The 11,632-nt window shown below is 42.4% G+C and overlaps 1 protein-coding gene and 1 long non-coding RNA gene across 3 annotated transcripts in view; one reads left to right on the top strand and one right to left on the bottom strand.

Moving 5' to 3' along the window:
- Positions 1-288: 288 nt before the first annotated feature.
- Positions 289-11,632, bottom strand: part of acsl3b (acyl-CoA synthetase long chain family member 3b) — a 15,985-nt gene continuing 4,641 nt past the window's right edge. For both annotated transcript variants that reach the window (XM_031281164.2, XM_031281165.2), the window contains exons 3-15: positions 8,868-9,045; positions 8,656-8,765; positions 8,313-8,451; positions 7,421-7,571; positions 7,082-7,205; positions 6,286-6,357; positions 5,312-5,451; positions 4,752-4,924; positions 4,513-4,587; positions 4,239-4,430; positions 4,040-4,154; positions 3,529-3,686; positions 289-3,063 (exon numbers count right to left, since the gene is read on the bottom strand). In XM_031281164.2, coding sequence (XP_031137024.1) covers positions 2,906-3,063; positions 3,529-3,686; positions 4,040-4,154; positions 4,239-4,430; positions 4,513-4,587; positions 4,752-4,924; positions 5,312-5,451; positions 6,286-6,357; positions 7,082-7,205; positions 7,421-7,571; positions 8,313-8,451; positions 8,656-8,765; positions 8,868-9,045 — 1,785 coding nt within the window. In that variant the 3' untranslated portion in view covers positions 289-2,905. The remainder of the gene's footprint in view (positions 3,064-3,528; positions 3,687-4,039; positions 4,155-4,238; positions 4,431-4,512; positions 4,588-4,751; positions 4,925-5,311; positions 5,452-6,285; positions 6,358-7,081; positions 7,206-7,420; positions 7,572-8,312; positions 8,452-8,655; positions 8,766-8,867; positions 9,046-11,632) is intronic.
- The window catches only part of LOC118495885, a 27,923-nt gene continuing 18,919 nt past the window's right edge, over positions 2,629-11,632 (top strand). The window contains exons 1-2 of the long non-coding RNA XR_004898325.1: positions 2,629-2,762; positions 9,801-9,807. This is a non-coding gene — a long non-coding RNA (uncharacterized LOC118495885). The remainder of the gene's footprint in view (positions 2,763-9,800; positions 9,808-11,632) is intronic.

Genomic DNA, 11,632 nt, shown 5'->3' with positions numbered 1-11,632 from the left:
CTCTGGCGGCAGGACAGCAGGTGTACATGGTGCAGGGAGCCGAGCTTCTTACTTTAATAAATCAAGTGATTTACACGTCTGAAGCCTGAAAGGGGAAAAAAAAAATCCTTTGTTTACTAGCTCTGATTGAACCACATTCACTCAAACACACATTCAAAGACACACTGGCCTTCGTTGCCATAGAAACTCTGGTTTCAGGATGATTCTAATCAAGCTGTTGATCGTTATCACACGGTGTGCCTCACAGATTGCGTCCAGGTGTTAAACACACAGACACAGAAGCAGTAATTACAACACAACCTTTTTTTATTTCATTACATCATTTTCAAGGCCAAATCACAAATAAATAAGGAAGGAGACACTTGCAATAGCTTGGTTCGCAGGGCCACTTAACCACACAAATCAAGGAGACCCCCAAAAACTGGTTAGTAACAAAGATTATTAAAGATGTTAACAGGAGAATTTACACCTGTACAATACTTTTGTAGTTTGAATGAATTTGAATCACTGATCCCCCCCTCCTCTCTCAACCTTTTTTACAACGCAAGTGAAAACAACAGTTTGCACCACCCCACTGTCTTTTGTCTTGTTAGTTCAAACTGATGTAGCAGGACACGGCATTCTGTGCTATCAACAAAATGTGGGGCTCGTTCACATTCTTAAGACCCCTGAAGACAGCTAATGTGTGTCAGAAGGCAACTAGCTGCCTCTAGCTAGGCAGAGGAAAAGCAGCAAAGAGAACTGGTATAAAAAGAAAACCGGAAGGAACGGCTTCCCAGCTCATCATGATAGTACTGTCAAATACTTTTAGGTACTAAAATAACCCTTCTGTGTTGAGCTAGTGGACATCTGATAAGAGAAGAAGGAAGAGTACCTGACTATGCCTTTTTTTTATTAATGCTAAATGATTTCAGTACAAGCAAAGCAAAATTTTAGGGCAGCTGTGGGAAGAAAGAGACTGAAGCAAGGGTGTCACTCGTACTGATGCCATTCAGAGAATATCTCCACCAAACTGAAAACCTAAAGTAATTAATGTAGGTTATACATTGGTTTAAACAAATGGCAGTTGACAGAATCAAAGACCCTTTTTATACATTGCACATACAGTGTCATACACATAAACCAATTTGAAGATACAGAAATGTTACCTGTACTCTATGAGGTCGGCGAGTTTATGCTGTATACTCTCAATTAAATAAGGAGTGTATCATAAGGAATTGATTCAGTTGTTCGACTGGAGCGCAATCCTCTCACTTCGTGCTTTGGTACAGTTGCACACTTTTTATCATGCAATTTCTACAATGCTAAATATTCAATTTTCACTTTACAGTCTTTAAAAGCACAGTACGTTCAAAACATCTAGACTTCCCTGTCAGTGTCTCTCTACCATCCTCTTCTTTATTCCTATGCTTGTGTTCCTACAGCTTTTCCAATATGAGTAACAGGCCTACACATTCAAACACTATGGAGGGGCTGCTGTATGTGCGGTTTTTTTTTTTTTTTTTTTTCCTACATACTTTAGTTTAAAATGTGTGTATACATATTGCACATTCATTTTGCATTTCATATTCATAAGTCAAAAAAGAGAGGGGAAAAAAAAAAAACAGTAACTAGACCTATGGCAAAAAAGGATAACATGTACAGTTGCACCAAAATGTAACTGGGAGAGCAACCAATCAAAGGCTAACTAATGTAACTATTTTTATTTTTTTTTTTACATTGGGCTAAGGTCCCTTGGAGACATCCATACTGTGCATTGGTCATGACTTGAGGAATATGTGGCAGATGTGGCTGGGCTACAGTATGTCAATGAACCAACAAAACAACCAATAAGACACAGGTTGGGAGGCATCCAGGGGCTGCTAAGATATGAAAACAATGAAGCTGTGGGCAAAGAGTAGCAATGGGGGGAAAAAAAAGTCCCAATGGCCAGCTTTTACAATTGATGTCTGACCCTGCTGTAAAGGCATGACTCTGCTGCAAAGCAGAAGGGACTGAAGACTAGATCGCTTCTACTAGTCAAGTCAGTAAACACACTCATATGAACAAACTAAGGGACACAGGCAGAAAAAGGGTAGGGAAATACAAAAAAAACAACCTTGTAAACAAAGCTTGTTTAGTACAATTAGCGTAAACAAATTGGCAATAAAAAAACAGGAGGATAAAGAAATGAAATAACTGTAGGTAAAAGTAAAAACATCTTGATGCTCAATCTCTCATGGCTTTGCAACACCGATTACGTACGCACACAAAATACTCATCAAATGGGTGAAAAAACAAAGCAAACCAAACATGAAGGAAACATCGCGACACATGAAAAAAGAGAATATCTGTCAAAGACAATAGAGATCCCTGCATAGATTCCAACCTGAATGTTACTGAAAGCCCAGGAGGGATCCCTCTATCAGGCTCATGCTACCCAAATTTCCCTGCCAGGTTATCTGCACTACAAGCCCACGACTATGCTGAACTGGTGGAAGGCTCCAGAGAGCGAGAGAAAGGGAAGCAACAGAGACGGCACGTTAACATTGATCCAGATATACGTATAGCCTGACATTTTGATTCAGTTCGAGTCATGCGGGCGTCCGACTTCGTGTGCTGCCTCGGTTGTCATAGCAACTCAAAGGGCTAAATCCATCAAAGGGCCAGGGTCTTGACAGAGAGCATTAAGCTGGATTCAAGAGTTTTGTCCCCTTGTTTTGATCGAAGCTGGTCGCAGGGAAGCTGAGGAGGAGGTTGCATGAGATGATGTGTGTGTGTGTGTGTGTGTGTGTGTGTGTGTGTGTTTTTTTTATCTTTTTATCTAAAGTAGAACTCCTCTCCCAAGTGTTCCCGGTAGTGGCTTCTGAGCTCCCTGTGTATGTGTGCAAGTATATACGTGTTGTTTGGAGTGTGTTTGCATGTGTTATTTCCCTCCATACATTCTCTCAATGTCTTCCTGGTAGTGTGTTTTGAGCTCCTTGCGTTTCAGTTTGAATGCGTCAGTGACCAACCCGGTCTCTGGTGTCCAGGGCTCAGCGCTCAGACGGATCTTCTTGGGGATCTCAAATCGCTCCATTTTCGCTGGTTGGGGGAGAGAGCAGAATCACGGTTCAGATTGTGACAAATCCAGTGTAATACTGGTGCAAGTCTGGCACAAGGCGGACACTATCGCACCCAATCTGAACTGTCAAGTTATGACAGAGAGAGCCCTGTAAGAATGATTACATAATTGTCTAATCGCAACTTTGTTTAACTGCAATTACTTGCTACGTGTATGGTAATTGTCAATTTTATGTTAATTTAAGCAAAAAATACTATTTTTTTTTTTTTTTTTTTTTTTATTTGACTGAAAGACAATTATATTGTTAATCGCAATTATTTCTGAGGCAATTAATTGTCCAGTAAAATTTGGAGTTGTTACAGCTCCAGACAGAGAGTACCACCACTTTGGTTTTGTTGAGAAGGCTTTTATCAGACATTTTGTGTGCATATGCAGAATGAATAGAAGCCTAAAATGATAAAAAGGCTTCTTCTTTTTTTTCCTACCTGAGAGAGCAGCGTCAGTAATGATGCGGAGGGCCTCTTTCTCAACCTGCGAGTTGTTGCACATTTCCTCCCATGTGCCCCTCACATGCAATTGCTCCGCCAGCGCCGTTAGATGCTTGTGGTTAGGCACCACAAAGCTGATCACATACGACTGGTCACTGAAAAATGAGTACAAAAGAGTCCACACGTTTAGTTTCACCATAAAGGAGAGAGAAAAAGAAAGAAATAGAGGCAGGAAAATTAGAAAAGACACTGGCTGAAATGTTGCTGTGCTTGGTGAGCCTGCATTTTAAAAAAGGAACTTGAGTGGCGCCCTGAGCCATGTTGTAAGGCTCAGTCCTATACCGCAGAGGCCCAGGTTCGAGTCAACCCTTTGCTGCATGTCGTTCCCAGTCTCTCTACCCATTTCCCGTCTTAATCTGTCCTATCAATAAAGGCCAAAAAGCCCAAAAAAATAATCTTAACAAAAAAAGTCTGGTAGAAACAGATTGAGAGGTGCGCACGATTTTACCTGTTCGCATAGGCACAGATGTTGTCTACGAGTGGGCAGTTCTTCAAAACAGCCTCCACTTTCCCTAGAGAGACGTACTCGCCTGCCTGCAATTTCACCAGGTCCTTTTTACGGTCTGTTGGAGGAGAACACACGTCACGATCTGAATAGATGTAACACTTGTACCGCACACACGTGCACTAGTTTGTGGATCTCTTACCGATGATCTTAAGGCATCCGTCAGTGTGGACCTCTCCGATGTCTCCTGTACAGAACCATCTCTGGCCGTGCTCATCCACAAAAAAGTCCTCGCGGTTCTTGGCTTCATTTTTGTAGTAACCCATTGTTACATTGGGGCCGCCAATCAAAATCTCCCCCCGGGGGTTGGGCTTGTCTGTGCTGTAGTAACAACCTGGAGGAGCACAAACCGGATTATTAAAGTATCAATGCGTTTGTTGGCTTCAATAAAGTTGGGTTGTTGCCATTTGACTCACCCTCCTCCCAGTCTTTCAGCGTGATCTCTGAACAAACCAATGGAGCACCAACGCGTCCTGTGCTGTAGTCCCACACTGAAAAAAACAAAAAAAAAAAAAAAAACAGCAGAAAAGACTGCTGGTAAATGTAGGTAAAAATTACAAATCAAGTTATTTTATATTTTTAATTTGCTAGTCTCACAATTTCCCAAAGGGTGGCAAAAACAACAGCTGTTTCAACATGAAATCCCCTCTCTTACTCTCACTGATGGTGCCAGCTCCACAGGTCTCCGTCAGGCCGTAGCCCTGCCCCACAGGGCAGCACAGGCAGATGTTCATGAAGCGCTGTGTGGCAGCGGAGAGTGGAGCTCCGCCAGACAGTAGCACCCGTATGTTCCCTCCCAAGAGCGCACGCACTCGTTTGAACACCAGCCTGTGGCGGGGAGGGGGGAGGCGGAATGAAAACAAAAACGCACAGTATGGAGATGATGAGTGACTCCAACAAAAAACTTATTTGGGAAGAATTTTTTTTTTTTTTTCGGGATTAGTAAAGTATGTTAAAACCGAAAAAAAATTAAACAATGACTGAAAAAGCTATTCAAGCTTTTACAAAGTTAATACATCTGCATAGCATCCACCGAAGAACGCCCTGTGCAAACACCATCATAATCAATATTATGCAATGATTCACACCTTTTGTAGAGGCTCAGTGTTAACAAGAATTCACACAAGGCTATGATAGAGGTTAATGTTTGCTCATGTATCACAGGAGAAGCAAATGTCTCAGCTCACGTACACGGGAATATAAAAGGTGTTTTACCTGTCACAGAGAGGCGTGCTGTAGCCTTTGGAGATCTGCTCCATCTTGTAGTTGTAAGCCAGCACAAACAGCGTCTTTTGGAGTTTGCTCATTTTTTCCACTTTGGTCATCACATTCTTGTAGATTCGGTCCATGATCTCCTACACGCGTCAGACGGGAGAGCTCTCAGTTAACAACATTTTTGACATTTTCAGTCTATACTCGGTGGCTGTTATTTGTTATTGACTTTATTTGAAGGTCTGATAAATAATGTTAAGTTACAGGCTATATTAATAATGAAATTGGATTTATGAGTTTGTGTAGTGCAGACTGATCTCACTAAGTGGCGTATGTATGACACGCCAATTCGTCTGCCATTTTTGCGTGTTATGAAGACGCATAATAGTTTTTTTAGCGTGTTTATCAACGCCGTTTGGCCTCCATTGACCTACATTACATGTGAATTATCGCCGTAGCGAGTAGTATGAAAGGATGGAGGTTGGTTGGGGTGGCAGATGGGTAAAACACAGGACTTTCACCCAGGAGGGCCGGGATCGTGTCCTGCGTGTTGCATTTAACTGTTTATTTTTTTGTTTTTTTTAATAAAGCCTTCCCCAATGTTTTTTTCCTAAACCCAACCGTTTATTGTTTTCCTAAGCGTGTGACGTTGGTCTCCGTCGTGTTTTTGTCGTTTTTTTGTCGTTTTTTAGCGTTACTAAAGCCTTTCCCAATGTTCTTTCCCTAAACCCAACCTTTTTTCTTTTTTTTAAACGCGTGTGACGTTGTTCTCGCGATAGCACGGCACGTTCTCGCGATAACACGACACGGGGCGACGCCATGTGGTGTGTATGTTTACATCAGCTGTATACAGTGTAGACATTCATGTGGATAGCTCAAAATGCGTACAGATAACACGCCATTTGGCTTTAGGAAAGTGGCGTGTATGTTTACGCAAAGTCATTATGCCATGTTGGTGTAGTGACAAAAAAACTTACTGGTACAGCAGCCATGAGAGTAGGTTTCAGCACACTGGTATCCCCTTTACTGCCCTTCTTTATCTTTGTGGACTGTGAAAATGGAAGAAAACAATCTTGTCAACTCTCAGAGACCTACTGACCACACAGAGCTTTAAAAGTGACCATAAGCATATTAAATGGATTCTGAATTTAATGTGGAGCCAGAGTAAAAAAACAAAAAAAAAACACAGGATAGGAGTAAGGTTAGACAGAGGACATTATCAAAAGCTAAGCATTCTGCTAGGATCCAGAGATGTTTTGTTAATAAGGGAGCTACAACATATTTCCATCTCATATTTTCATCTCATCTTGCTAGAGATACAGAGGACCTAAGTTTTAGTAATATATGTGAAATACAACACTAACTGCAACAGGGCTGCTCGATTATGGAAGAAAAAAAATCTTAATCACAATTATTTTGGTTAATGTTGAAATCACTATTATTTAACATGATTACTTATTGACTTTTGGAAAGATGTTGCATTTGTACTGTGAAACAGTTAAACAAATCAACAGTGAAAACACTTTTTGAAACTGTGAAATTTCCCTGACTACTTTTCCCGAACACAAGACAAAATAAGAGTTTACTCGCAAAACATAATGTGCACAATAGTTGGCTTTCCCGATTACATTGTTTTTGCGATCGTTAGGAGCCAAAATCTAAATCATGACCAAAGTTTGATTAATTGCCCAGCCCTAACTGCAACAAAAACCTGCTGGCCACAAGGTAGGTAGGTAGGTAGGTAGGTATGTGTGTGTGTATGTGTGCACTGACCTGGTCGGCTAGAGTCTGAGGGGAGGAGTAGCCGATGCGACAGCCGTGAGAGATGCACACCATTTCAGCGCTGAGCTCTAAAACGTGGGCCAACGGCAGGTAGCCAATATAGGTGTCTGTTTCACTGCCAGCACAGAAATATCAGCAGGTTAATTTCCACAATAGACACAGCAGAGAACATAATGAGGTGTTGGTAATTGAGTGTATGAGGAAAGATGTGATTAGTGTAGGTGTTTCAGAAGCAGTACAGAGAGGAGGAAGAGACTGAGAATATTTTGTAGATTTGGAGAGTTGCAGAACACGAAGAAATGGAGGAAGTGAATCTGATATTTGGCATACTTGAGGTTAGGGATTCGCTCAGCCATGCCAGTGATACCAGCAATGATGTTGCCATGGGAGATCATGACACCCTTGGGGATGCCAGTGGAGCCGCTGGTGTACATGATGACCGCGATGTCCGAGGGCTCTGGCTGTCTGCGGTCTACTGCTACTGCAGAGACAGAAGAGCAGAGGCGTGATGCTTAGAGAGGAAATGGATCACGCACACACCAACATAAACATTAGTAGTTCAGCGGTTTTCCATGCCATTATACAGCTTAAGCGTCTAATCACCTAAGTGTTTTTTTGCGCACCGCATAAGCATATAAACGTAAAAACAACGTGGAGGGCATCTGGATGAGCTGATGCACAGGGCGGGCGTCCATCCAATAATATAAAAAAGATAAAAGCAGCAAATCCTTATACTTACTCTGCCAATCCTATAATTATCCTTTCAATTAATCTCAACTCTTACATGGTTTAAATTATAGAAATAATTATGTAAATCTTATTTTCTATGTGATTGTGAAGGAAACTTGGCTCAAATTAATTTAGAAAATATTTCCCATGCATATTGTGTGTTCTATTTGCAATTATATCTAATCTTTTATACAATTGTTAGTGTTTTCTTGATCAAATATTGTGAGAGGAAAATTATAAAAATGACTCAAGTGAATGTTGCAGTACAAACAATTTCTGTTCTGTTCTGTTTTTCTAAAAAGTCGACCAAAGTCATTGTGGCACTGTGTATTTGGCAAGTGGTGATTGACCTCTTGCTGACTCTGTCATGCACAGCACATCACTCCAATTACACATTCAGGTGTTGGCTTTGTATTAAGCCTCCATCAGTGTACTTCCATTGCCCCAACTAAATTAGAAAAACCCTTTTTAATCACAATGCACAAATACTCACAATTGTCAGGCTTGGATCCCATCTCCTTCACAGCGTCCATGTTGTAGACCATGATGCCTCTGGGGATGTCTGGCCAGCTAGTGGGTTTAGTGTCTACTACGATGATGTACTGCAGCCTCGGCACATCACAGAGTATAGCCTGGGACATGGAGTTGGATGTAAGAGGGAGGGAGGGAGAAGAGCGAGTGAGAGGAAGAAGTAATTATGCAAATAAAACTGAGCTCCTTATCAAGCCCTAATGCACAAACTGTAATTTGGTATTCCTATTAGTGAATATAAAGTGCACAGCCTTGTTTAACACAGCTAACATCATGGAGACAGATGACGACAGCAAAGCAGGTACCTTGAGACGGCTCTGAAGCAGGTCTTTGCTTGTGATGATGTGCGTGATCCCGGTCTCGTTCAGGCCGTGGGCGATGGCCGTGGGTCCGAGAGTGACGTACAGGGTCACAACTGTCAAATTCAAAACCAGTGAAGTTGGTCAGTCATCTCAAGTGCTTTACAGTGGGCCCACGATTGCCTGAATACACATATATTTGTCTTTCTGTCACTCACGTGGGAAATTGTACATAAAGCAGGCTTGTGCTGCCACGATCCACTCTGCTCTGGTCTCACAGAAGATGGCGATATTACACTGAGGTCTCTGGCCGAGCGCTGCCAGACCGCTGCCAAAACACCTTGCTGCCTTGTAGGTTTCCTCGTACGACAGCCAGTTATAGTTCCCTAGAATTACCTACACACAACATGCAAAAGGTTGTATGCAATAGTCAGGATTATTTCCACATACTACACCAAACAACATAAAAAAACGATGTATGCAGCACATACATTCTACAGGCCTGGGCAGCTTCAGAGCATCTTTTCGGGAGCAGTTTTAGTCAATATGACAAATATGAAGAGAATGCTCACATAATTTAAGGGACCTTACACCCATGGTATCCACGTTGATGAAATGAATGTGAGCACCGTATATCTGCATCACAATATAAAAAAGGTAATGTGCAATACTGACACTGTTGAATCTAAAAGAGGTCTGATGTTGTTACCGGTACAACAGCATCCTTCATATGCAGTCAGTCAGCGCCATCTACAGGGCTTTTGCAGCCATGCAGGGTTTAATGAGGAGGCCCTCAGCTGTGAGAGAAAGCACCAGTAACACTGCTGCTCCTCCACCCACATTCAGGCTGAGCTGTCAGTCTCTCACAAGCCGAGCCTTCTGTAATCCCACAGATTCACCTAATGCTTACAGTTCTCAACTTACAAGTGATGAGTGATACCACCCACTAACTTTTTATTATTTTTCCTTTTTTACCAGACAGAAAAACACCAACCACAAAAGACAGCTGGACAACAAGACGATACCAAAACAAAAATATAAACCCTGTGGTTTTCTGCCTGCTGTTGGCTTCTCTGGCTTTTCTGGCTGAGCTGGCAGTATGGGAAGGGTCGTTAGTTAATTGGTGGACACCTGGGTAGGCCTCAACCAAGACTATTTGTACAAGTCATGTTTCATTGTTCTGTCTCTGCCTTCTCCTTCTCCTAGGCTCCACATCTTCTGCTTTGGGTTTGTTTGATCTCCTTTGTTACAAGATGTCATTTATCCACACATCTTTAACTCACCCACACACCATTTACTCTACTGATACCATTGAGTCCACATATGTTATGATTATTTTGTTAGTAGTTCATCTTGTTTCTTTAACAAAACATTTAATTGGCACTTTAACCTGTCTGGTCTCCCCTCTTTGTCACATGCGTTGAGCCGGTTTGTGACAGCCGCCATGTTGAATATAAACAAAAAGCTGCTTGCCGTCGCTTCTATCATCATCATGTTAAACCCGCCAATAGCGCGCCAGGTTGAAGCAGGATAGATAAACGTACAGGTTTCCAGCCTGAGCTGCAGGGCGAAATCAAATAGCCAGCAGATCAGGCTGAGTTTACCCAGTCTATCATTCAGCATGAAAAACGTATAAAAAATAAGTAATCGACTAAAGAAATCTTAGTGGACTAAGATCAAAACGACGGATTCGTCGACATATCCACTAAGAGGGGGCAGCCCTACTTGCAATTTATCCAACAGACTAGGGCTGAAACGATTCCGCGAGTAACTCTAATTCGATTACAAAAAATCCTAAACTTAAGCTTTGTTTCATCAATGTAAGTAGATTATTACTAGCGCACTACAGGCTGACGCTTCTGTGGACACAAGACTGAAACGTGCAGTATACTAGCCGCAGCCGACCTGTCGAGCACCAGTGTGATGTCATGGGAGCACCGTAACTGTTTATACTCCCGCGTGGTGGTCGCGACACTAGTTGCAGTCTTCTCCTGAACAGAGGTGGCACTAATGAGGAAAGGCTACTGACTTTTTCTATTTCTACAGACTAGAAAAAAAAGAAAAAGGTAAACAACAGCAGAACTGGCAGCAGCATTGCCGTTAATGCTTCGATTTGATTCAATGACCTACTTCGTCGGATCAATCCTTTTCATTCACCATTAAATAACTCATCTTAACCCAGTAAGTTTACAAGAGAGACTTGCAGTCACTCTGAGAGTCCTGGCATCTGGTTACCCTCGAGCTCGTTACGGCTTCCCGTTTCCGCTTTGTCGCATGCCGCTCAAAAAAAAAAATAGAGTGGTGCGCGCCCTCTGAACGCGCACTCAAAATCCTGGCGCGCCAGCGAGATCTACGTCATTTTTACGTCACATTGGCGTGCAAGCTCGGATGCGGCGGCTGTAAACGGCCTTGACAGCGCAGATTACAAATGAAGGAAGACAGCGAAAATAGTGAGGGTCTAAGAGAAGAGACAGGCGAGAGAAAACGACAGAAAGTTTGGGAACATAGCTGCAAACATGCTGCTACATCATCTCTGTAGAAAAACATCCAGTGTACTCATCCATTCCACGGAACGAATCCGACACAAGGTAACAAACGTCTGCTGCTCTCTTCCACCGCGCTGTTTTACACAACAAGCTAAAACGAAAGCTGTCGGTTTGTAGTCTAACTGTTTATTAGTTTGCTACTAATCTTCGGAAATTTAGCTGCTACCGGAGACAAACCAGCCCCTCCCCCCCGGAACATGGCTACTTAATATGCATGTGAATGACGTCATTGGACCATGCCGGTGATGTCTGCATTTTTTATTCTTTCTCCTCACTCAGTATTAGGCTTCTGAAAATGTGTCCCCCAGAACAGTGTAGTTGAATAGCCCTGCTGTAAGCTTTGTACCGTCACATTTACCCTCGGGTTAGTGAACAGCTCTTCTGCATATCCAGTGCAAAGAGCCAGAGGCAAGAATGGGAAGGGGGTGAAAAAGATT

Source organism: Sander lucioperca, chromosome 9 (assembly GCF_008315115.2).
Source record: "Sander lucioperca isolate FBNREF2018 chromosome 9, SLUC_FBN_1.2, whole genome shotgun sequence".
In the NCBI taxonomy this organism is placed as follows: Eukaryota; Metazoa; Chordata; class Actinopteri; order Perciformes; family Percidae; genus Sander; species Sander lucioperca.
This window is presented reverse-complemented; position numbering and strand designations above follow the sequence as displayed.